A 24031-nucleotide genomic window follows, 5' to 3' on the forward strand; every position below is an offset into this window, starting at 1 on the left:
AGTGTAATCTTCACATACTCCCTGTAGGTAATTTGGCAACAGGCAGAGATGACAGTCCTCTTACAGGAGGGAAGCAATAATGGGGAGTAATAAAATCCGTCACAGAATCATTCAGACCGAAGCACACATGCCAAATAATCAAAATGTTACATTTGAATGCAGAGTTCCAAAGAATAGCAAGGAGAGATAAGAAAGCCTTCCTCGGTGATCAATGCAAAGAAATAGAGGAAAACAATAGACTGGGAAAGACTAGAGACCGCTTCAAGAAAATTAGAGACACCAAGGGAACATTTCATGCAAAGATGGGCACAATAAAGGACAGAAATGGTATGGACCTAACAGAAACAGAAGATATTGAGAAGAGGTGGCAAGAATACACAGAAGAACTATACAAAAAAGACCTTCATGACCCAGATAACCATGATGGTGTGATCACCCACCTAGAACCAGACATCCTGGAATGTGAAGTCAAGTGGGCCTTAGAAAGCATCACTACGAACAAAGCTAGTGGAGGTGATGGAATTCCAGTGGAGCTATTCCAAATCCTGAAAGATGATGCTGTCAAAGTGCTGCACTCAATATGCCAGCAAATTTTGAAAACTCAGAGGCCACAGTACCGGAAAAGATCAGTTTTCTTTCCAATCCCAAGAAGGGCAATGCCAAAGAATGTTCAGACTACTGCACTACTGCACTATTGCACCAGTCTCACACATTAGCAAAGAAATGGTCAAAATTCTCCAAGCCAGGCTTCAACAGTACGTGAACCGTGAACTTCTAGGTGTTCAAGCTGGTTTTAGAAAAGGCAAAGGAACCAGAGATCAAATTGCCAACAGCTGTTGGATCATCGAAAAAGCAAGAGAGTTCCAGAAAAACATCTACTTCTGCTTTACTGACTAGGCCAAAGCCTTTGATTGTGTGGATCACAACAAACTGTGGAAAATTCTTAAAAGAGATGAGAAACCTGTATGCAGGTCAAGAAGCAACAGTTAGAACTGGACATGGAACAACAGACTGGTTCCAAATCGGGAAAGGAGGATTCAAGGCTGTATATTGTCACCCTGCTTATTTAACTTATATGCAGAGTACATCATGAGAAATGCCAGGCTGGGTGAAGCACAAGCTGGAATCAAGATTGCTTGGAGAAATATCAATAACCTTAGTTATGCAATTGACATTACCCTTATGGCAGAAAGTGAAGAAGAACTAAAGAACCTCTTGATGAAAGTGAAAGAGGAGAGTGAAAAAGTTGGCTTAAAGCTCAACATTCAGAAAACTAAGATCATTGCATCTGGTCCCATCACTTTATGGCAAATAGATGGGGAAACAGTGGAAACAGTAACAGTCTTTATTTTATGTGGCTCCAAAATCACTGCAGATGGTGACTGTAGCCATGAAATTAAAAGACGCTTGCTCCTTGGGAGAAAAGCTATGACTAGCCTAGACAGCATATCAAAAAGTAGAGACATTACTTGCCAACAAAGGTCTGTCTCGTCAAAGCTATGGTTTTTGGATGTAGCTATGTACTACATCCATACAGTAGTCAGGTATGGATGTGAGAGTTGGACTATAAAGAAAGCTGAGCACTGAAGAATTGATGCTTTTGAACTGTGGTGTTGGAGAAGACTCTTGAGAGTCCCTTGGATGGCAGGGAGATCAAACCAGTCAATCCTAAAGGAAATCAGTCCTGAATATTCATTGGAAGGACTGATGCTGAAGCTGAAACTCCAGTACTTTGGCTACCTGATGTGAAAAACTGCCTTATTGGAAAAGACCCTGATGCTGGGAAAGATCGAAGGCAGGAGAAGGGATTGATAGAGGATGAGATGGTTGGATAGCATCAGCGACTCAATGGACATGAGTTTGAGCAAGCTCCGCGAGTTGGTAATGAACAGGGAAGCCTGGCGTGCTGCAGTCCATGGGGTCACAAAGAGTCAGATACAACTGAGTGACTGAACTGAACTAAAGAACAATAATAAACATTTAGGTATCTACTACCCAGCCTTAAAAATATAACCACTACCTTTGGAGCTCCCTGTGTGGTTTTTGTACTACTTTCACAAATGTAACCATTCTCTTGAAATTTGTGCTTGCTTATAATCCCCTCCTTCATAGATTGCATTGTGTGAATATCCCACAAGTTATCTTTTATTGTGTTAATTCTAGTTTTTTCTTTCCTTTTTTTGCTAATGTGAAAATGTTGCTAAGGATATTTTTTTATGTGTCTTCTGTGTACAAAGCAAGAGTTGCTTCAGGGTATGGATTTAGGTGTGGAATTGTTGATATGTGGTACGTACGTGTCTTCAGTTTTAGTAGATGAGACCACATTGTTTTCCAAAGTGGTTGTGCAGTTTCCACACCCACTAGTTGTGGTGTATGTGTTACCAGTACTCAGGTCTTCGGTCACATCTGAAAGTCTGACAACATCTAATTTTTAGTCTAATGTGTATGAATCAAATTCTCTTGGATGTTCAGGGAGGTGCCTCTTAAACTTCCATGTATACATACAGCACATGGTATGTATTTTAGTCGTTTAGTCATGTCTGACTCCGAGAACCCATGGACTGTAGCCTGCCAGGCTCCTCTGTCCACAGCATTCTCCAGGCAAGAATACTGGAGTGAGTGGGTTGCCATGCCCTTCTCCAGGGGATCCTCCCAACCCAGATCTTCCAAATTGTTGTCAGATCCTTTACCGACTGAACTACCAGGGAAGCAAAGCACATGGAGATGGTATTAATACTATAAGCACAGGTTGTGATTCAGTAGGTTGGGTTATGCTTGGGAACTGAGATCCTGCGTTTTCATAACCATCCAGGTGATGCTGATGCTGCTGTGTCCTGTGCCCAGTTGCTCAGTCGTATCCGACTCTTTGAGATTCCATCACAAAGAGTGATGGGGGACTGGGGGGCTACAGTCCCATAGGCTTCTTTGTTCATAGGGTTTTCTGGGCAAGAATCCTGGAGTGGGTTGCCATTTCCTACTCCAGGGGATCTTTCCAACCCAGGGATTGAACCTGTGACCCATAAATATCTCCACTGATATTCTTTCACTTACAGCACATAAAACTAGAGAAATTTTGCCCAATTCTATTTACTTATTTTTAAACTTTTTAGTAATTTTTACTCATTTATGGATGAAGAGAAATATAGAGCAACCCAACTGATTTTTTATTTAGTGCCATATGTGTACATTACCCATTTAAAATCAACTTCAAAGTAATTTGATTATAGTCATTATTCAACGAGTTTCTAAGTGAGTTCTTTAAAGGAAGAAAATTCAAGAAATCTTTAAGGGAGATAATAGATCTTTATAGACCTTGTCAGTATGCAAGCATTAGACTAACTGATCACTCATTAGCTGGGTAAAATGAAGGATAAATAAAAAAGAGCACATTTTCCTCAGTGCCAGATTGTGGTATGTGGTCTATGGTATACACTTGTAGCAAGATAATTCTTAGTACTTCCAAATTGCATTGTTTTACAAACAGATGTTAGGACAGAAGCACCACTTAGCCTAGCTTAAGCAATGGAGATTTAGTGGCCCATAAAATTGGGGAGAACCGGGATGGAATGGGCTTTAAATAAATGAGATATCCTAATCGTGTAGTGTTATCAGAACCCTCTCAACATCTCCTAGCTGTGATTCTCTGTTTCTGTGGATGGATGAGCTTTCCTCCAAGTGTAAATGGTGGTGGTGGTGGTGGAGGGAGTTTTTGGAGGATAAAAATATAGTGACAAACCTCAGAATTTTCTCATTCAAAAAGGAAGTGAGAAAACACTCTTTTTTAAAAGAATTAATTTATTCATTTGGCTGTACTGGGTCTTAGTTTTGGCATGTGGGATCTTTGGTTGCAGCATGTGGGATCTAGTTCCCTGACGAGGGATTGAACCCAGGCCCCTGCATTGAGAGTGCAGAGTTTTAGCCACTGGACCACCAGGGAAGTCCTGAGAAAACACTCTTCCAGAGGCCACTCCCTCTGAAGTGGCCCTGTACGTCATTCACTCTTTGCTCTATCAACTGTTTCCTTCATTACCTTTATCACAAATTATCTCCTTTACTTATTGGCTCACCTGATTGTTTTTCCTCTCCACCACAAGGTAAAATCATTGAAGAAGGAATAGTGCCTCTTTTGTCGGCATCCGTCAGCCATTCAGGAAATAGTAAGGCAACAGGTATGTGAAATTCCAGGGTAGGACTCAGGCCTGCCCCAGGCAGTTGTCATTATGTGGTCTGGAGGTCAGGGAAGTTTGATTACTGGGCACACCAGAGCCTCATAGACGAGGCAAGTGTGATTTCATATGGGAAATGGAGCTACTATAAGCTGAAAAATTGGGAAAAGATGCCAAGGAAACAACAACAAAAGCACGTGTTTTTTATGCCCTTTAAGTGTGGTTTACTGTTTCACTCAGCTGCCCAGTGTGTTGTGTAAAGTTGTGCAGGTTCTGCAGTGCATGAGGGTGCTTGGCTGAGGGGAGGGAGAGGGGTTGAAATCCAGCACGAGACTCCACACCTGTGGCTTCCTTTTTCCAGGAGGCATTGCTTTAAATTTACCCCTAAGTTCTGCCTGGTCTGTGCCCACTGGGCCCGGTTGAATATCTGTGTCGCCATCTCACTTTCTTCATAGCTTCCCTGGAGAAAGAATACCAGGGGCAAAAGTGTGTGAGCTGAATGCATCTGGATCCCGCTGGCCAACTCAGTGTAGACTCTGTGCTTAGCCATGCCCTGCAGGTATTCTAAGAGAGATAACTTTCTGGAAAATTTCTCCCTCCCCCTTTTTTCTTCCCTCCATTTTTCTATTTAGGGTTAGTTGGTCAAGTTTCCTGACCATGCATTTTGAGGTGAATGCTGACTGAACAGTAATATACATACTGTCATCTACATTTCTCTGCATTTCCAGTTTGATTACTTTATAATTCTGCTTCAAGAGGAAGAAGAAATTGCCTATGTCCATCACTGGCCCTTTAGTGGAATAGACTGTCTTAAAAGTTTGTTCTGTTTTTTGTTTGATTAGAGATCTCTTTGGGGCAGTCAAGTGTTCACTATTTAAAAGGAGGCAAATTGGTTTAAGGAACAGAAACCCACTCAGTCTGACTCATGTAAGGCTGCTGGCAGTCTCCTAAGTTTCAGACATACAGCTGAGCCTCTTCTTACATGGAAGGTCCTCAAGGAGCCATTCTGTCCTCCTCTCTGGATTGCTTGGTTTCTTCTTTGCTTCATTCTGGACATTGTTTCTGTTTATTTGATTTTCTTTAAATACTGAGTTTGTATACTGATCCACCTGCCAGTGGCAAAAATGGCAACTAGTACTTCATCTCATTGGATTCTCTGCGAGTCCACAGAATGTCTGTACTGTAATCTCTTGGGGAGTGTAAAAAAAAAAAAAGATTTCTATGCCTCAAACATATTCTGAGCCAGTAGGTCTAGAGTCCTAGAATCTACATGTTGAGACTTTTCCCTGGCAGGAATTCCCAGACCCGTCTGTAATCACAAGAGAAAGCGAGTGAAGGATGAAGTAGATGAACCCAGGCCCTAGCATCCACTTTCCCCTGACATAGCCCCTTCTCTTTTTTTCCTTTGCCATTTCTTGCCATTGATCTTCCTATCCAAGGAGAGGAGATTGGCATTCTAAGAAGTTGAAAACAAATATTGAAGAATAGAGTGGTTTTCATTAAAAGCAGCAGTATAGCAGCAAGAGTTCTTAGTCTAGTTTGGTTGGTGAACAGTCCAGTTAGGCAGCGGGGCTATCTGTCCCTTATCAAATCAGGGCTAATCAGTTGATATTGAATGCTCTTGGAAGTGTAAGATAGGGCTGGGTGTTCTGAGAAACACCTGCAGCTTTAGGCCCACTCTAATAACTTTGAAAACCTCTGTACCTTGGTGGCAGCTGTCCAAAGAGACTCTCTACCTGGGCAGGTGATATATGACCTCACAACTTCAGTGTCTGTCACTCTCAAACTAGCTTACACTTTAGTTCAGTTGTTCAACAGCATCCGACTCTTTGTGACCCCATGGACTGCAGCACGCCAGGCTTCGCTGTCCATCACCAGCTCCCAGAGCTTGCTCAAACTCATGTCCATCGAGTCGCTGATGCCATCCAACCATCTCATCCTCTATAATCCCCTTCTCCTCCCACCTTCAGTCTTTCTCAGCATCAGGGTCTTTTCCAATGAGTCAGATCTTTGCATCAGGTGGCCAAAGTATTGAAGTTTCAGCTTCAGCATCAGTCCTTTCAATGAATATTCAGGACTGATTTCCTTTAGGATTGAAAGCTTATACTATGTGTCTCTAGTTTAAGATCTTCAGAGAGAGAATCTCATCACTGACTAGCCAATCAGGAGCCTACTCTGAGGTTGAAGGTCAGAGCTAACTTTGAGAAGGGCATTAAAAGCTTTCTTTTGGTTGGCTTGCAAAATAGGATTAAGTGATTTTTTGTAATCCCTTTTCATTTCGGTTGTTTCTTAGGTAACATTATTATATCCCTAAATCAACTATAATGATTTTTTATTGTTGTTGGAACTACAAATATAACATCAGCATACTTTTACATGTGAAATAAATACCATATACACTATTTAGGATATTTATCAAGTAATTTCATGGCAAACATTATCATTGTTTCTTCATATTTTAATAGCAAGATGTATACTGTATTAAGTTGGAGATAAAGTAATAGATATTATTTAATATATTTAAAATATAATGTCATATACTTTACCTTGTTGTGCTGATATATGTAAAGGGTGGTAGCAGTTTAATTCTGAGACTTCAGTATAAGTAATGGAAGCCATTACTTTAATAAATTTTTCTTTTGTAGAATTGCAGAGACATTGAAGACATTTGAAGGGCTTCCCTGATAGTTCAGTTGGTAAAGAATCTGCCTGCAATGCAGGAGACCCTAGTTCGATTCCTGGGTTGGGAAGATTCCCTGGAGAAGGGATAGGCTACCCCTTCCTATTCTTGGGCTTCCCTTGTGGCTCAGCTGGTAGAGAATCCTCCTGCAATGTGGGAGACCTGGGTTCGATCCCTGGGTTGGGAACATCTCCTGGAGAATGGAAAAGGGTACTCACTCCAGTATTCTGGCCTGGAGAATTCCATGAACTATACAGTCCATGGAGTCACAAAGAGTCAGACATGACTGAACAACTTTCACTTTGAAGACATTATATGGGTATTAATTACATAAAGTATGCAAAAATAAATACTTTTAACCAAAATAGGCCACCAAAAAAAGCTGTATGCTACATTTCTGCATCCAAAGCAGTTGCATGGCACAAACCAGTTATATGTTTAAGCCCACAGAGTATAATGTCAGTACCTCAGGGTTCATTTAAGAACATGTAGTATTTTATGGAGAAGGAAATGGCAACCCACTTCAGTGTTCTTGCTTGGAGAATCCCAGGGACGGGGGAGCCTGGTGGGCTGTCATCTCTGGGGTGTCTCAGAGTTGGACACGACTAAAGTGACTTAGCAGCAGCAGTATTTTATACCTGTAACTATGAGGTATCAAGAGAGTTATTCTGACTTTTAAAAATTATTTTATTTTCCCAGATCCAGTCCCTGTGTGGAGCTTCTAAACATCTTCTATTAGTGAAAGTGCTGTTTTCTGCACAATGAAGTCAACATCTTAATTTACACCAGCATTCCTGTGGTTCTGATTCATCTGCTCTGGTTCATGAAGCTTGAGATCTAAGGCAAACAGGGTCTTTTGCAATGACAATATGACTAATAGTAAAGGAAGATCTATTATTAATAAATCAAGTGGTGGTCGAAGCAGTGGAGGAGGTTTTGTGGACTGGACTTTAAGTTTAAATACAATTCAGTCTGATAAGTTTTTAAACTTACTGCTGAGTATGGTTCCAGTAATATACCAGAAAAACCAGGAAGACAGGCACAAAAAAGGAAATAGCATTTGGCAAGATGGGTTATCACCTGCAGCACAGACATTCAGTAATCGATCCGAACAGCACATGGAATATCACAATTTCTCGGAGCAGTCTTTTCATGGCAACAGTGGGCACGCGCCATCAAGCTGTAGCCAAAAGTATGATGACTATGCCAACTACAATTACTGTGATGGGAGGGAGGCTTCAGAAACTACAGCCATGTTACAAGATGACGATGTGTCTAGTGATGCTGATGAAGATGTCATTGTGGAGACAGGCCAGAAGTTACCAAAGGAATCCAGTGGTGTCATGGCACTGCAAATACTTGTGCCATTTTTGTTAGCTGGCTTTGGAACAGTCTCAGCTGGCATGGTTTTGGATATCGTCCAGGTAGGTTCTCATCTTTGTTTAACTTCACTGACTTTGTTGTTTAAAGTGCTTTGTGTCAGGTACTAATCTCAGACATTATATTTAGTTTTAATTTATCCCTTAGTTAAAATGAACTGATGCAGACTGGTGGAGGATCTGCTCTTTCTAGGTATCTTTTGTTTGTTTTCCGATATTCTAAGAGAATTGTCTGATTCTGACCATAAAATAATTCATCATAAAATATTAAATATAAAGAATCCCAAATAGGGTAAATCAGCTAAATGAATAACTCAATATATTTAAATATGTCCCTGTTTTAAAAATAAAAAATAATATATGTCCATTAAAATGAACTCGAACAATGCAGAGTATTAAGTAAATGATAAAAAGTCCTGTTCTTCATCTCCAAATCAAAACTCTCTTCCCCTCTGGAGGTTACCATTGTTAAGAGTTTGCTGTATATACTTGCAGGTGATTTTTCTGTGCTATATACAAGCATATGTGCAGAGGTGTTTTTTTTTTTTTAATAAAAATTAAATTCCATGTGTATTTTTCTCAGTTTATTTTCACTGCTTATTAATATATCTTGGACATGTTTCTAAATTAGTAAAAAGGATATTTAGCATTTTTAAAAGAGTGCTTGATATTTTCATTGTATGTATATATATACCAAAATTTACTTATTCATTCTCCTATGCTGGTGCTATAACAAACATCCTTACAAATTTATTTTTATACACTCATACTAATTTTTTCATAAGATAGATTTTAAAAATGGAATTATTGGGTATTAGAGCAGGTGTGTGTGTTTAAAATTTTATAGGTATTGTCAAATTGCCTTTCAAAAAGTTTGTACCAATTTGTAGTCCTTCTAGAAATATGTAAATACTTTTATTTTTCCATACCCTTATCAACATTTGATGTTCTTGATCTTTTTCATTTTTGCCAGTTGATAGGAAAATGTTGTCCTATTTTAATTAACATTAATTACTATTAATGTTTTAGCCTCTTTTCATATGTTTATTGGCCATTCTTACCTTTTCTGTGAATGTTGCTTATATGAATTACTTTTTTGTATCTTATCCATTTTTTAAGGTGTTTTTTTTCTTTTTAATTTATATTTTATTGAAGGATAATTGCTTTGCAGAGTTTTGTTGTCTTCTGACAAACCTCAACATGAATCAGCCATAGGTATACATATATCCCCTTCCTTTTGAACCTGCCTTCCATCTCCCTCCCCATCCCACCCCTCTAGGTTGATACAGAGCCCCTGTTTGAGTTTCCTGAGCCATACCGCAAATTCCCATTGGCTATCTATTTTACATATGGTAATGTAAGTTTCCATATTACTCTTTCCATACATCTCACCCTTTCCTCCTCTCTCCCCACGTCCATAAGTCTTTTCTCTGTGTCGGTTTCTCCATTGCCACCCTGTAAATAAATTCTTCATATTTCTAGATTCTGTATATGTGCGTTAGAATACAATATTTATCTTTCTCTTTCTGCCTCACTTCACTCGGTATAATAGGTTCTAGGTTCATTCACCTCATCAGAACTGACTCAAATGCGTTCCTTTTTATGGCCAAATAATATTCCATTGTGTATAGGTACCACAACTTCTTTATCCATTCATCTGTCGATGGACATCTAGGTTGCTTCCCTGTTCTGGCTATTGTAAATAGTGCTGCAGTGAACAATGGGATACATGTGTCTTTTTCAGGTTTGGTTTCCTCAGGGTATATGCCTAGGAGTGGGATTGCTGGGTCATATGGTGGTTTTATTCCTAGTTTTTTAAGGAATCTCCATACCGTCTTCCATAGTGGCTGTATCAATTTACATTCCCACCAACAGTGCAAGAACATTCCCTTTTCTCCACATCCTCTCCAGCATTTATTGCTTGTAGACTTTTTGATGATGGCCATTCTGACCCGTGTGAGGTGATCTCATTGTGGTTTTGATTTGCATTTCTCTAATGAGTGACTTTGATCATCTTTTCATGTGTCTGTTAGCCTTCTGTATGTCTTCTTTGGAGAAATGTCTGTTTAGGTCTTTTTCCCATTTTTTGATTGGATTGTTTGTTTTTCTGGCATTGAGTTGTATGAGCTGCTTGTGTATTTTGGAAATTAATCCTTTATCAGTTGTTTCATCTGCTATTATTTTCTCCCATTCTAAGAGTTGTCTTTTCACCTTGCTTATAGTTTCCTTTGCTGTGAAAAAGCTTTTTAAGTTTAATCAGGTCCCACTTGTTTACTTTTGTTTTTATTTCTGTTACTCTAGGAGGTGGGTCATAGAGGATCTTGCTTTGATTTATGTCATTGAGTGTTCTGCCTATGTTTTCCTCTAAGAGTTTTATAGTTTCTGGTCTTACATTTAGGTCTTTAGTCCATTTTGAGTTCATCTTTGTGTATGGTATGGTGTTAGGAAGTGTTCTCATTTCATTCTTTTACTTGTAGCAGCCCAGTTTTCCAAGCACCATTTATTGAAGAGGCTGTCTTTGCCCCATTGTATATTCTTGCCTCCTTTGTCAAAAATAAGGTACCCATAGGTGCATGGGTTTACTTCTGGGCTTTCTATCTTGTTCCATTGGTCTATATTTCTGTTTTTGTGCCAGTACCATTCTGTCTTGATGACTGTAGCTTTGTAGTATAATCTGAAGTCAGGAAGCTTGATTCCTCCAGCTTCATTCTTCTTTCTCAAGACTGCTTTGGCTATTTGGGGTCTTTTGTGTTTTCATATGAATTGTGAAATTTTTTATTCTAGTTCTGTGAAAAATGCCATTGGTAATTTGATAGGGATCACATTGAATCTGTAGATTGCATTTGGTAGTATAGTCATTTTCACAATATTGATTCTTCCTACCCAGGAACATGGAATATCTCTCCATCTGTTTATATCATCTTTGATTTCTTTCATCAGTGTCTTATAATTTTCTGTGTACAGTTCTTTTATCTCCTTAGGTAAGTTTATTCCTAGATATTTAATTTTTTTTGTTGCAATGGTGAATGGGATTGATTCCTTAATTTCTCTTTCTGACTTTTCATTGTTAGTATATAGAAATGCAAGTGATTTCTGTGTATTGATTTTGTATCCTGCAACTCTGCTAAATTCACTGATTAGCTCTAGTAATTTTCTGATACTATCTTTAGGGTTTTCTATGTACAGTATCATGTCATCTGCAAACAGTGAGAGCTTTACTTCTTCTTTTCCAGCCTGGATTCCTTTTATTTCTTTTTCTTCTCTGATTGCTGTGGCTAGGACTTCCAGAACCATGTTGAATAATAGTGGTGAAAGTGGACACCCTTGTCTTGTTTCTGATTTTAGGGGGAATGCTTTCAGTTTTTCACCATTGAGAATAATGTTTACTGTAGGCTTATCTTATATGGCCTGTACTATGTTGAGATAGGTTCCTTCTATGCACATTTTTTGAAGAGTTTTAATCATAAATGGGTGCTGAATTTTGTCAAAGGCTTTTTCTGCAGTTATTGAGATTATCATATGGTTTTTATCTTTCAATTTGTTAATATGGTGTATCACATTGATTGATTTGCATATATTGAAGAATCCTTGCATTCCTGGAATAAGCCCAACTTGATCATGGTGTGTGAGCTTTTTGATGTGTTGCTGAATTCTGTTTGCTAAAATTTTGTTGAGAATTTTTGCATCTATGTTCATCAGTGATATTGGCCTATAGTTTTCTTTTTTTGTGTTGTCTTTGTCTGGTTTTGGTATCAGGGTGATGGTGGCCTCGTAGAATGAGTTTGGAAGTGTTCCTTCCTCTGCAGTTTTTTGAAAGAGTTTTAAAGGGATAGGCGTTAGCTCTTCTCTCAATGTTTGATAGAATTCTCCTGTGAAGCTATCTGGTCCTGGGCTGTTGTTTTTTGGGAGATGTTTGATCACAGCCTCAATTTCAGTGCTTGTAATTGGGTTGTTCATAATTTCTATTTCTTCCTGGTCCAATCTTGGAAGATTGAACTTTTCTAAGAATCTGCCCATTTCTTCCAAGTTATCCATTTTATTGCCATATAGTTGTTCATAATAGTCTCTTATAATCCTTTGTATTTCTGCATTGTCTGTTGTAACCTCTCCTTTTTCATTTCTGATTTTGATGATTTGAGTCTTCTCTCTTTTTTTCCTTGATGAGTCTGGCTAAATTTTGTGAATTTTGTTTATCTTCTCAAAGAACCAGCTTTTAGTTTTATTAATCTTTACTATTGTTTCTTTTATTTCTTTTTCATTTATTTCTGCTCAGATCTTTATGATTTTTTTCCTTCTACTAATGTTGTGGGTTTTTTGTTCTTCTTTTTCCAGTTATTTTGGGTGTAAAGTTAGGTTGTCTATTCGATGTTTTTCTTGTTTCTTGACATAGAATTGTATTGCTATAAACTTCCTGCTTAGAACTGCTTTTGCTGCATCCCATATGTTTTGAGTTGTCATGTTTTCATTGTCATTTGTTTCTAGAAATCTTTTTATTTCCGATTTGATTTCTTCAGTAACCTTTTGGTTATTTAGAAATGTATTGTTTAATCTCCATGTATTTGTGTTTCTTACAGTTTTTTTCTTGTAATTAATATCTAGTATCATAGCATTGTGGCCAGAGAAGATGCTTGATATGATTTCAGTTTTCTTAAATTTACTGAGATTTAATTTGTGACCCAAGATGTGGTCTATCCTGGAGAATGTTCCATGTGCACTTGAACAGAAGGTGTATTCTTCTGTATTTGGATGGAATGTCCTGAAGATATCAATGAGATCATCTCATCTAATGTATCATTTAAGACTTGTGTTTCCTTATTAATTTTCTGTTTTGATGATCTGTCCAATGTTGTGAGTGGGGTGTTAAAGTCTCCTACTATTATTGTGTTACTGTCAATTTCTCCTTTTATGTCTGTTAGTGTTTGTCTTATGTATTGAGGTGCTTCTATGTTGGGTGCATAGATATTTACAATTGTTATGTCTTCCTCTTGGATTGATCCCTTGATCATTATGTGGTGTCCTTCCTTATCTCTTATAATCTACTTTATTTTAAGGTCTATTTTGTCTAATATGAGAATTGCTACTCCAGCTTTCTTTTGCTTCCCTTTTGCATGGAATATATTTTTCCATCCTCTCACTTTCAGTCTATATATATCTTTAGGTCTGAAGTGGGTTTCTTGTAGACAGCATATATATGGGTCTTTTTTTTTTTTATTCATTCAGCCTGTCTGTGTCTTTTGGTTGGAGCATTTAATCCATTTACATTCTAAGTAATTATTGATATATACATTCCTATTGTCATTTTCTTAATTGTTTGGGGTTGATTTTGTAGTTCCTTTTTCTTCTCTTGTATTTCTTGACTGTATAAGTCCCTTTAACATTTGTTATAAAGCTGGTTTGGTGGTACTGAATTCTCTTAACTTTTGCTTGTCTGAAAAGCTTTTTATTTCTCCATGAATTTTGAATGAGATTCTTGCCAGGCACAGTAATCTTGGTTGTAGATTTTTCCCTTTCAGTACTTTAAATATATACTGCCATTCCCTTCTGGCCTGCAGAGTTTCTGCTGAAAGATCAGCTGTTAAGCATATGGGGTTTCCCTTGTATGTTACTTGTTGTTTTTCCCTTGCTGCTTTTAATATTCTTTCTTTGTGTTTAGTCTTTGTTAGTTTGATTAGTATGTGTCTTGGCATGTTTCTCCTTGGGTTTATCCTGTATGGGACTCTGTGCCTGTTGGACTTGATTGACTATTTCCTTTTCCATGTTGGGGAAATTTTCAACTATAATCTCTTCAAAAAATTTCTCATGCCCTTTCTTTTTCTCTTCTTCTTCTGGGACCCCTATAATTCAAATGTTGGTGCGTTTGATATTGTCCCAGAGGTCTCTGAGACTTTCCTCAGTTCTTTTCATTCTTTTTACTTTATTCTGCTCTTCAGAAGTTATTTCCACCATTTTACCTTCCAGCTCAGTGATTCGTTCTTCTGCTTCAGATATTCTGCTATTGAGTCCTTCTAGAGTATTTTTAATTTCAGCAATTGTGTTGTCTCTACATGTTTATTCTTTAATTCTTCTAGGTCTTTGTTAATTGATTCTTGCACATTTTCTCCATTTTGTTTTCAAGATTTCTGATCATCTTTACTATCAGTATAACACATTCTTTTTCAGGTAGTTTGCCTATTTCCTCTTAATTGATTTGCTTCTGTGTTTCTAGTTTGTTTCTTCATTTATGTAGTATTTCTTTGCCTTTTCATTTTTTTTTTTTTAACTTATTGTGTTTGAGGTCTCCTTTTCCCAGGCTTCAAGGTTGAATTCTTTCTTCCTTTTGGTTTCTGCCCTCCCAAGTTTGGTCCAGTCATTTCTGTTAGCTTTGTATAGGTTGAGATTTGTGCTGAGTTTTTTGTTTGTTTTTCCTCTGATGGGCAAGGCTGAGTCAGGTGGTAATCCTATCCGATGATGATTGGATTTTTATTTTTGTCTTGTTTGTCATTTAGATGAGGCATCGTGCACAGGGTGCTACTGGTGGTTGGGTGATGCCAGGTCTTGTATTCAAGTGGTTTCCTTTGTGTGAGTTCTCACTATTTGATACTCCCTAGGGTTAGTTCTCTGGTAGTCTAGGGTCTTGGAGTCAGTGCTCCCACTCCAATGGCTCAGAGCTTGATCTCTGATCAGAAATGAAGATTCCACAAGTGGTTTGTTATGGCATTAAGTGAGATTAAAACAAATATTCAAAACCATGAAACCAAAGATGAACCCCAGACAAATGGCAGTTACAAAATCAGGCAAATAACAACTAAAATAATGGAATATAAACATATACATATACACCCATGAGCAAATTCAAAACAGTCCAACAGAAATAAAGTACAATAGATTGACCCAGCAAACAAAGGAAATCAAAAGTTATATTTACCAGTTAAGAACAAAACTAACTAAAGCACAAGTAGAAAACAAAACTAAAGTAATGAAAACAAAACTAACAAATATGTTGAGAGGAAAGGAAAGAAAGAAAAGAAAGAAAGAATAGATATGCAAAGTTAAATAGAGGTAGAAGAAAAAAATTTATATACATTAAAGATGAACTGCAAGGGGAAAAGAACAGTAGGGAAGGCAAACAAAGGAATAAATGTAGAAAAAATATAATAGGTTAAAAAAAATTAAAATTATAAAAAAGAGAAAGAAAAAAATACTGGAAGAAAAAGAAAAAAGGAAAACTTAAGATATCTGCAAAAGCCCAATGTAAAGGCAGAGGTTTATAACAGCAATAAAAAGTGTGACTGAATATACACATATACGTATACACCCATAAACAAAATCAAACACAGTCCAACAAAAATAAAGTACAATAGATTGACCCAGCAAACAAAGGAAACCAAAAATTATGTCTACCAGAATAAAACTAACTAAAGCAGAAACTGGAAAACAAAACTAAAGCAAGATGCCAATTGGGGAATAAAGCAATGAAAATAAAACTAACAAATACGTTGAGAGGAAAGGAAAGAAAGAATAGACATGTAAAGTTAAATCAAGGTAGATAAAGAAGATTTATATACATTAAAGATTAACTGCAAGGGGAAAAGAACAGTAGGAAAAGCAAACAAAGGAATAAATGTAGAAAAATAATAATAGGTTTAAAAATTAAAAATAAAATGAGAAAAGAAAAAAAAAGGAAAACTCCCCAGAAGTGCAAAAGCCCAACGTAGAGGCAGAGGTTTATAACAACAATAAAAAATGTGACTGAGAAAAACAAAAAAGAGAAAAAAGCTCAAAAGCTTAATTAGATTTCATAGTGCCAATAAAATCGACAGCTACAACAGAGGGGGGTTAAAGGAAAAAAAAAAATCCAAAAGAATCTAAAGAACAAGTCAAAACATAAGAATTTAATAAATGTTTTTCTTGAGTCACTGCTGTCCGAGTCCTTTCCCTCGCTGGGAGTCACAGTCCACCTCACCTCCCTAGGATGCCCTCCAACACTGTGCTGATTTCTGGACCTGTTGTGGGGGCCACTCAGATTCTATTCTGGTCCTATTCTGTGTTCTTGCGTCCAGTATCCACAGCTATCAGAATTAGTGCGTTTTCTTTTATGGGAGCACTTAATGACCTTTTATATATTCCATAGACACAGAGTCTGCCTAGTTGATTGTGTGGATTTAATCTGTAGCTTGTACAGCTGGTGGGAAGGTTTGGGGTCTTCTTCCTTAGTCACACTGCCCCTGTGTTTCAATTTTATTGAAATTGAAACTGAGGTGGTTTTATTTCCACCTCTGCATGTGGGTCGTCCCCTGGGGTTTGCTCCTGAGGCTGCCCTGGAAGACTTGGGTTTGCCCCTGTGAGGGCCAGGTGTGGAGCTGGTGCAGCTGCTTGGGTTGCAGGGGTTCTGGCAGCACCAGATACTCAGGGGAGTTGGCGGCTAGGGCAGCAGGAAATATAGTGCTCTAGAAGGGTATGGCAACCAGTATTGGCCAATATGCTCCAGTTTTCTTGCCTGGAGAACCACCCTCTCTGACAGAGAAGCCTGGCAGGCCACAGTCTACAGGCTCACAGAGTCGGACACTACCAAAGTGACCTTGTGCACACAGATGCAAGACTTTTTTGCCTGTGGCAGCTCAGCCCCAGTGAGTTGAGTGTGAAGGTGGCATGGCTTCTTGGCTTGCAGGGACCCTGGTGGCGCCAAGTGTGCAGGGACACAGACTGACTCGGCCACAGGAGTTATGGCCCTATCAGAGTCTTTTTCTGAGCCTCTCGTAGCTGGTGATCAGAAGGCCTCTTTGGCCAGTCTTTCTCCGTAGCTCCCCCCCACCTCCCCCCGTTCAGGCACTTAGAGGGCTCCCTTGCCTGGGGTCCTTTTCTGTTGTTCAGTTCATCAGGCACATAAAGGGCCCCCCTGTGGCTGCGGTCCTACTCTGTAGATCAGCGCATCAGGCACTTAAAGGGGCACCCTGGACAGGACCCTATTCTGTAGTTCAGTGCATCAGGCAGGTGTTTGATGGGCCAGCCTCTCTATTGTTCAGCTGCTGATGCTGGCATGTGGGGAGAGAGAGGCTGTGGTTATGGCTCCATCCCCTACGCATGACTCAGCAGTATCGCCTTGCTTCCATGGCTGCCTGGCTTTCCTCCACAGGCATTTCCCACTATAGTCTCCTCCCTCACATCCCCTCAATCCGTCTCTCCACAGTCAACAGCAGCCCTCACCCTGGAATTGCTCCACAATCTCTAAACTCCAGCTCCCAGCCGCTGCCCCTTCCAGGGAATCTATGTCCCTGTCCGGAGTATGTATGGCTGCGGCAAGGACTGTCTGATTCTCATTCCATTTAGGCTGCCACAGATCAGCTGTTTCACTCACAGCCTTAAATGTTTCTCTGACTCAGACAATTGCCCGGATGTGGGGATCGGACCCCTGCTTCAGTTCCCCCACCCGCTGAGGGCAAGTCCAGTCCTTCTAACACTCCTGTTTTCCCCCTAGTTCCTTTGTCCTACCAAGTTTTGAGTGCTTCTATATATTCTTTTCCTCTGGTCAGGTACTCCTGTCTGCTCTCAGCTGGTGTTCTGCATGAACTTCTATGTCTGAAGGTGTGTTCCTGATGTATCTGTGGAGAGAGATGTACTCCACGTCCACCTACTCCTCCGCCATCTCATTCTTTCTTTTATCCATTTTAAAATGTGTACATTACTTATTTACTTGTAGGAGTTCTTAATGTAGTATTATATAAAGTTACAAAATTACCTGTTATATAATTATCTTTCTAACATAGTACATTGTAAAAAGGTAGCATTCTGTTACTATCAATTTTCATTCATTAGTCAGGAGAAGATTGTGTCTAGGAACGTGTTAGATACATTATCCTAATGCGCCTTTCTCTTTCATTGTTTGCTCTCTAAAGTAAATCTCAGGTCGTTTATGACTCTAAGACACTTTTAAACACATAACATTTTTATCTAAATGGAAAATGTACATTTTATCTAAATAGAAACATAATTTTTATACCATCAGGTGGAAAAAAGATATGAAGAGAACTGTTAAGTATATTGAATTTTTGAATAGACTGTAATACGAAAGGGGGACCAAACCTATCATCTGTCCACTTGAAATATGATTGTTTTAAGTTATTACCATAGCATCATAACTGCTAAAATGAATATAATGTTTTGGGTTGACTTTTTTTTTCTGACTTTTTGGTGACAGTTATTCTGAAGAAACACTCAACAGTTAGCTACAGGGACAGGGGAGCCCGGTGGGCTGCCATCTATGGGGTCGCACAGAGTCGGACACAACTGAAGTGACTTAGCAGCAGTAGCAGCAGTATGATAACATCTGTAGGAAAAATATGTTAGTGTATATAGATTGTTAGGTAGAATAGTTACATAACTTATTGTGTCCCTTCCCCTGGTGTATGCTCACTGATTTCTTGATATTTGAGAGAAGAGCATGTGTGTAATTGGGAAAAGTTGCTTTTATGATTTATAAAAATTTCTTCCTTATTTGTTTCTTTTTGGCTTGTGCTGGGTCTTCATTGCTGCATGTGGGTTTTACTGTAGTTGCAGAGAGCAGGGGCTCCTCTCTAGTTGCAATGCACCGGCTTCTCAATGCAGTAGCTTCTCTTGCCTCAGAGCATGGACTCCAGGGTGCAAGGGCTTCAGTAGTTTCGGGTCCTGGGTTGTCCAGAGCACGTGCTCAGTAGTTGTGGTGCACAGGCTTAGTTGCTCCACAGCATGTGGGATCTTCCCGGATCAGAAATCAAACCCATGTCTCCTGCATTGGCAGGCGGACTCTTCACCACCGAGCCACCATGGAAGCCCTTGCTTTTATGGTTGTATGAACTTTAACACTGCTAGCCCTAAGAACTTTATAGTGTTAAACTTTGGTGTTAAAAACCATGAAGGTATAATATAAATATTTTGAAAGATTTAATTTGATGGGGTTTTAAAAACTTATTAGATTGTGAAGTTTAAAATATATAGAGTGTAAGAAACAGAAATATACAGCTCAGTGAACTTTCATGACACAAATAACCATATAATGGTCACTTGGGTCAACAAATAGAATCTTACCTGTATTTCATTAGTTTTCATTGGTGCTCCCTTCCAAAACCTTTTCTTTTTTCTCCATCACCAAAGATAATCAATAACCTGATATTTCTCAGTACTTTTTGTCTTTATAACTGTGTATTATTAAACACCATTGCTTGGGTTTACTTAATTCTTTTTAAAATTTATGCAATGGAAGTATGGAGTATACCTTTATGTTTGGGTTTTTTTGGTCAACATTATGTAAATTTTAGAAAGCTGTTGGTCATTTATTTTTGTTGCTGTGTTGTAAACCAGTGTATAAATACATCACAATTTACCCGTTCTATTCTTTTCTTCAGTGCATTCTACTGTTGATGGACTTTGGGCTGAATGGTGTTTCCAGGCTCTTGGTGTACATATGCATACGTTTCTCTTGGGTATATATAGGTAGAAATGGAATCTCTAGGTCTTAGAATATGCAAGTATTTAAATGTAATGTTTGTCAAATGGTTTTCCAAAGTGGTTGTACCAATTTACAGACAAATGTAGCCATATATGAGCATTTCCACTGTCCTATATTATTAATTTATACAAGGTATCAGCAGTCTTTTTTAAAATGATTTTGTGGTGTAGTCTCTAAGTTGTGTTCGACTCTTGCAGTGCCATGGACTGTAGCCTGCCGGGCTCCTCTCTCCATGAGATTCTCCAGGCAAGAATACTAGAGTGGGTTGCCATTTCCTTCTCCAGGGGATCTTCCCGACCCAGGAATTGAACTCGGGTCTCCTGCATTGTAGGCAGATTCGTTACCAACTGAGCTATGAGGGAAGCCCAAAATGATTTTAATTTACTTATTTATTTATTTTTGGCTGTTCTTGGTCTTTGTTGCTGGGCTGGCTTTTGCTTTAGTTGCGGTGAGTAGGGGCTCCTCTCTAGTTGTGGTATGTGGGCTTCTCATTGCAGTGGGTTCTCTTGTAGCGCACAGGCTCTAGGCGCCCAGGCTTCAGTAGCTGCAGCACGTGGGTCAGTAGCTGCGGCTCAATGGGCTCTAGAGCACAGGCTCAGCAGTTGTGATGCACAGGCTTTGTTGCTCCGTGGCATGTGGCATCTTCCCAGATCAGCGATTGAACCCATGTCTCCATTGTCAGGTGGATTTTTTACCACTGAACCATCAGGGATGCCCTAGCAGTCATTTTAATTTTAGAAATTCTGGCATATGTGGGGTGGTATCTCATTGAGGTTTTAAGTGGGATTTTCCTATGATGATGTTTGCTGATCATTTGTATATCATTGCTGAATTTTCTTTGCCCATTTTTGTATATAGTTGTTTGTCTTTTTTTAAATTGATTTATAGGAGTTATTTTTATATTATAGATGTAAGCCCTTTAGTGAAAGTAAAAAGTGGAAGTGTTAGTTCTCAGTCATGTCTGTCTGACTCTTTTTGACTTCATGGACTGTAGCTCCTCTGTCCCTGGGGATTCTCCAGGCAAGAATACTGGAGTGGGTAGCCATCCCCTTCTCCAGGGGATCTTTCCAACCCAGGGATCAAACCCAGATCTCCTACACTGCAGGCAGATTCTTTACTGTCTAGCCACCAGGGAAGCCCCCAAGCCCTTTAGTTATATGTGATACAGATATTTCCACCCCCACCCCCTCATCGTGGCTTACTTTTTTACTCTCTCAGTGGTATTTTTTGATGAGCAGAAGTTCTTAATTTTTATACAGTCCTCTTTTCCCTGCTTTTCTATGGTCTGTGCTTTTTGTCTGCTGTTTAAGAAATCTTTCTACACCTGTGAATTTAGATATTCTCATATAATACTTCCTTGAAGTATCCTTGTTTTGTCTTTTACACTTTGACCTTTCCCTCCCTGGAATCCATTCTATATAGAGTATGAGGTAGCGGTTCTATTTTTTCCTTTCCACATGGATTTTCATTTGTGTCCTCACTATTGTATAACTAAAATATTTGTTATAAGTCAAGTGCCCATTTGTGAGTAGGGCTACTTCTGGGCTCTCAATTCTGTTCCTTCGGTGTATTTATGTCTCTTGTCATGAAAGCCACACTGTCATTATTTATTCTATAAGTCTTGCTATCTAGTAGAGAATTTTCTCTCCTTAGTCTTCCAGGAGAGTGCTTTGGTTATTCTTTACCTTTGCATTTCCATGTATGTTTTAGTGTAAAAACATGTCAGTTTTCAAAAAAAAGTTGTTGCAGTTGTGATTCAGAGATAATTAGGGGGAGAACTGACCCTGTTGTTCCATGTATGTGGAATAATAGTCCTCCATTTGTTTAGGTCATCTTTAATTCCCCTCACTGATGTTTTACAATTTCTGAACAAAAGTCTTTTACATTTTTAGTTAGGTTCATTTCTAGTTATTTGGTACTTTTTAATGCTATTGTAAGGGCTTCCTGGATTGCTCAGTGGATAAAGAATCAGCCTGCTAATGCAGGAGACAGAGGAGACACAGATTTGATCCCTGGGTGGGGAAGAGCCCCTGGAGGAGAAAATGGCAACCTAAGCCAGTATTCTTGCCTGGAGAATTCCATGGAGAGAGGAACCTGGTGGGCTACAGTCCATGTCGTCACAAAGAGCTGGACACAACTAAGCGACTAATCACACAGCACAATACTATTCTAAGTGATACAGTTGTAAAAAAATTATTTTCTACATGTTGCAGGTATGTTTATGTACCTATAGAGGTAAAAAGTGAGTGGTGTAGGAATTCTGTAGAGGTAACAACAAGACCTGTAGGAGTAGAGAATGTCTGCTTCTACATATTCAAGATTTTCCAAAGGAGTAAGCTTTCGTGCCAGTCTAAACACCTCTTTGTGCTTATACCTTGAACATCCTTTATATTCATTTTTGGTCCCAGATTACTAAAAGAACATATAAAGCACCAGTTATACTACCTGGGAGATAAACGTTGCATGAGTGGTGTAATACTAACAAGTATCATTCTTTGCATGAATGTTCCCTGTCAGGATTCTGCATGAGTTATCTCATTTGATGCCTATAAGAAAGACTCTGAGGTAGGTGATGTTATTCTTATTTTATGAAGCTTAGAGATTTGCCTAAGGTCACACAAGTGGTAAGTGGATGGATTAAACCCAAGTTTGTTACTCTAAAACTCATGCTTTCAACTACACCATCTCCTTATTTATAGGGAACATAGCGAATTTTTGGATCAGTTCAGTTCAGTTCAGTTGCTCAGTCATGTCTGACTCTTTGTGACCCCATGGACTGTAGCACACGCTGCTTCCCTGTCCATCACCAACTCCTGGAGCTTGCTCAAACTCATGTCCATTGAGTCCGTGATGCCATCCTGCCATCTCATCCTCTGTCGTCCCCTTCTCCTCCTGCCTTTAATCTTGCCCAGCATCAGGGTCTTTTCCAGTGAGTCTGTTCAGATATATATATATCTACTGCAGATATAAGTAGATCTGGGGCTTACATTTATGATTAAATTCGTGATTACCTTCTCTCTGTCTTTCACTTCAACTTTTGTTTGTGGCCCTCATTCACTCCTGTTATGTAGCTGCTGACAGTTGTGAGGCCATGTCCTTTTAGTTTGTTTTACAGAAGGAAAGAATGAGCTGGCCTTCTGTAAGTTGGCAAATTCTAGGGCAGAGCTCAGTAGTTGGCTTGTCTTTGGTCACATGCTTACCCCCAGAATCAGTGGGTGATGATTAGCCCATTTAAATTTACATTTTTATCCCTGGAACAGAGGGGCATTTGGATCAGTAATTTTATCAGAACTACACACACAAAAAAGGAATGTAACTGCTTCTCAGTAGAGAGGGAATGAATATTGTTGCAAGGAAAATGGAGATGAAAGAGTGTGAAGAGGCAAGAGCACCAGCTTTACAGCAGAGACCCCCGACATGTGGGACTTTATCTGAATCAGTGGTTCTCCATGTGTGCTCCTTGAACCAGCACATCCAGGAGCTTGTTAGATACACAGATTCTCAAGCTCCATTCCAGTTCCTCTGAATCAGAAACCATCAGGGTGGGGCCCAGCAATCTATATAAGCATTCCTGGTGTCTTGACAGGCTTCCCTTGTGGCTCAGCTGGTGAAGAATCCGTCTTCAATGCTGGAGACCTGGTTTCGATCCCTGGGTTGGGAAGATCCCCTGGAGAAGGGAAAGGCTACCCACTCCAGTATTCTGGCCTAGAGGATCCCATGGACTATACAGTCCATGGGGTCGCAAAGAGTCTTATGGGTAAAAGTTTGAGAACTAATCATCTAAAGTAATCCAGGTTCCTTTCTTGCTAATAAATGGGGTCAGGTAGAATAGTTAGGCCACATAGTTTTTGGTCCCATTTAAGTAGGGCCCAGACCAAAAAACCAGCCTAATGCCTTACACAGAGCAGATGTTCAGTGATTCCTTGATAATATAATGAATGAAATAAAATTAAACTCTACCTCTGTTATAAAGATCCCTGAATTTTGATAATCAAATTTAAGAGTTTTAAGTCATAGAATGTCAGATTTGGAAATCCTTAGAAATCACCTGATCCAAGCTCCTTGATTTTTCTTCCCTTACTAAAAATGAACAGAGTTGTAAGTGATTTACCCAAGAATATACGAATATACAGCTAGTAAATGACAGAGCCCTGTATGTGGCTAAATCCTGTTCCCTGCATAACATGCTATATATGTATCTCAGATTGTCTATAGACTTAATCTATCATGTAGGATTAGTGATAGCCACCCATCCATCTAAAAGAAATACAAGTAAACTGAGCTAATACCTTTGGACTTTCCAGTAGTTCCTGGGTAAATTTATACTTAGAATATTATTGGAAGC

General features: G+C 39.0%; 2 protein-coding genes across 12 annotated transcripts in view; one reads left to right on the forward strand and one right to left on the reverse strand.

Annotated features, from left to right (window-relative positions):
• NOPCHAP1 (NOP protein chaperone 1) overlaps positions 1–24031 on the reverse strand; it is a 256395-nt gene that overhangs the window by 54108 nt on the left and 178256 nt on the right. The window lies entirely within an intron of this gene.
• SLC41A2 (solute carrier family 41 member 2) overlaps positions 1–24031 on the forward strand; it is a 151882-nt gene that overhangs the window by 27311 nt on the left and 100540 nt on the right. For 7 of the 11 annotated variants that reach the window (XM_055574905.1, XM_055574912.1, XM_055574908.1 and 4 more), the window contains one exon: positions 7546–8270. In XM_055574905.1, the coding sequence (XP_055430880.1) occupies positions 7716–8270 (555 nt within the window). In that variant the 5' untranslated portion in view covers positions 7546–7715. Of the gene's footprint in view, positions 1–4094; positions 4170–7545; positions 8271–24031 lie in introns of all 11 variants that reach the window. The other 4 variants (XM_055574903.1, XM_055574906.1, XM_055574902.1 and 1 more) reach the window with 1 other exon arrangement.

This window comes from Bubalus kerabau, chromosome 1 (assembly GCF_029407905.1).
Source record: "Bubalus kerabau isolate K-KA32 ecotype Philippines breed swamp buffalo chromosome 1, PCC_UOA_SB_1v2, whole genome shotgun sequence".
In the NCBI taxonomy this organism is placed as follows: Eukaryota; Metazoa; Chordata; class Mammalia; order Artiodactyla; family Bovidae; genus Bubalus; species Bubalus kerabau.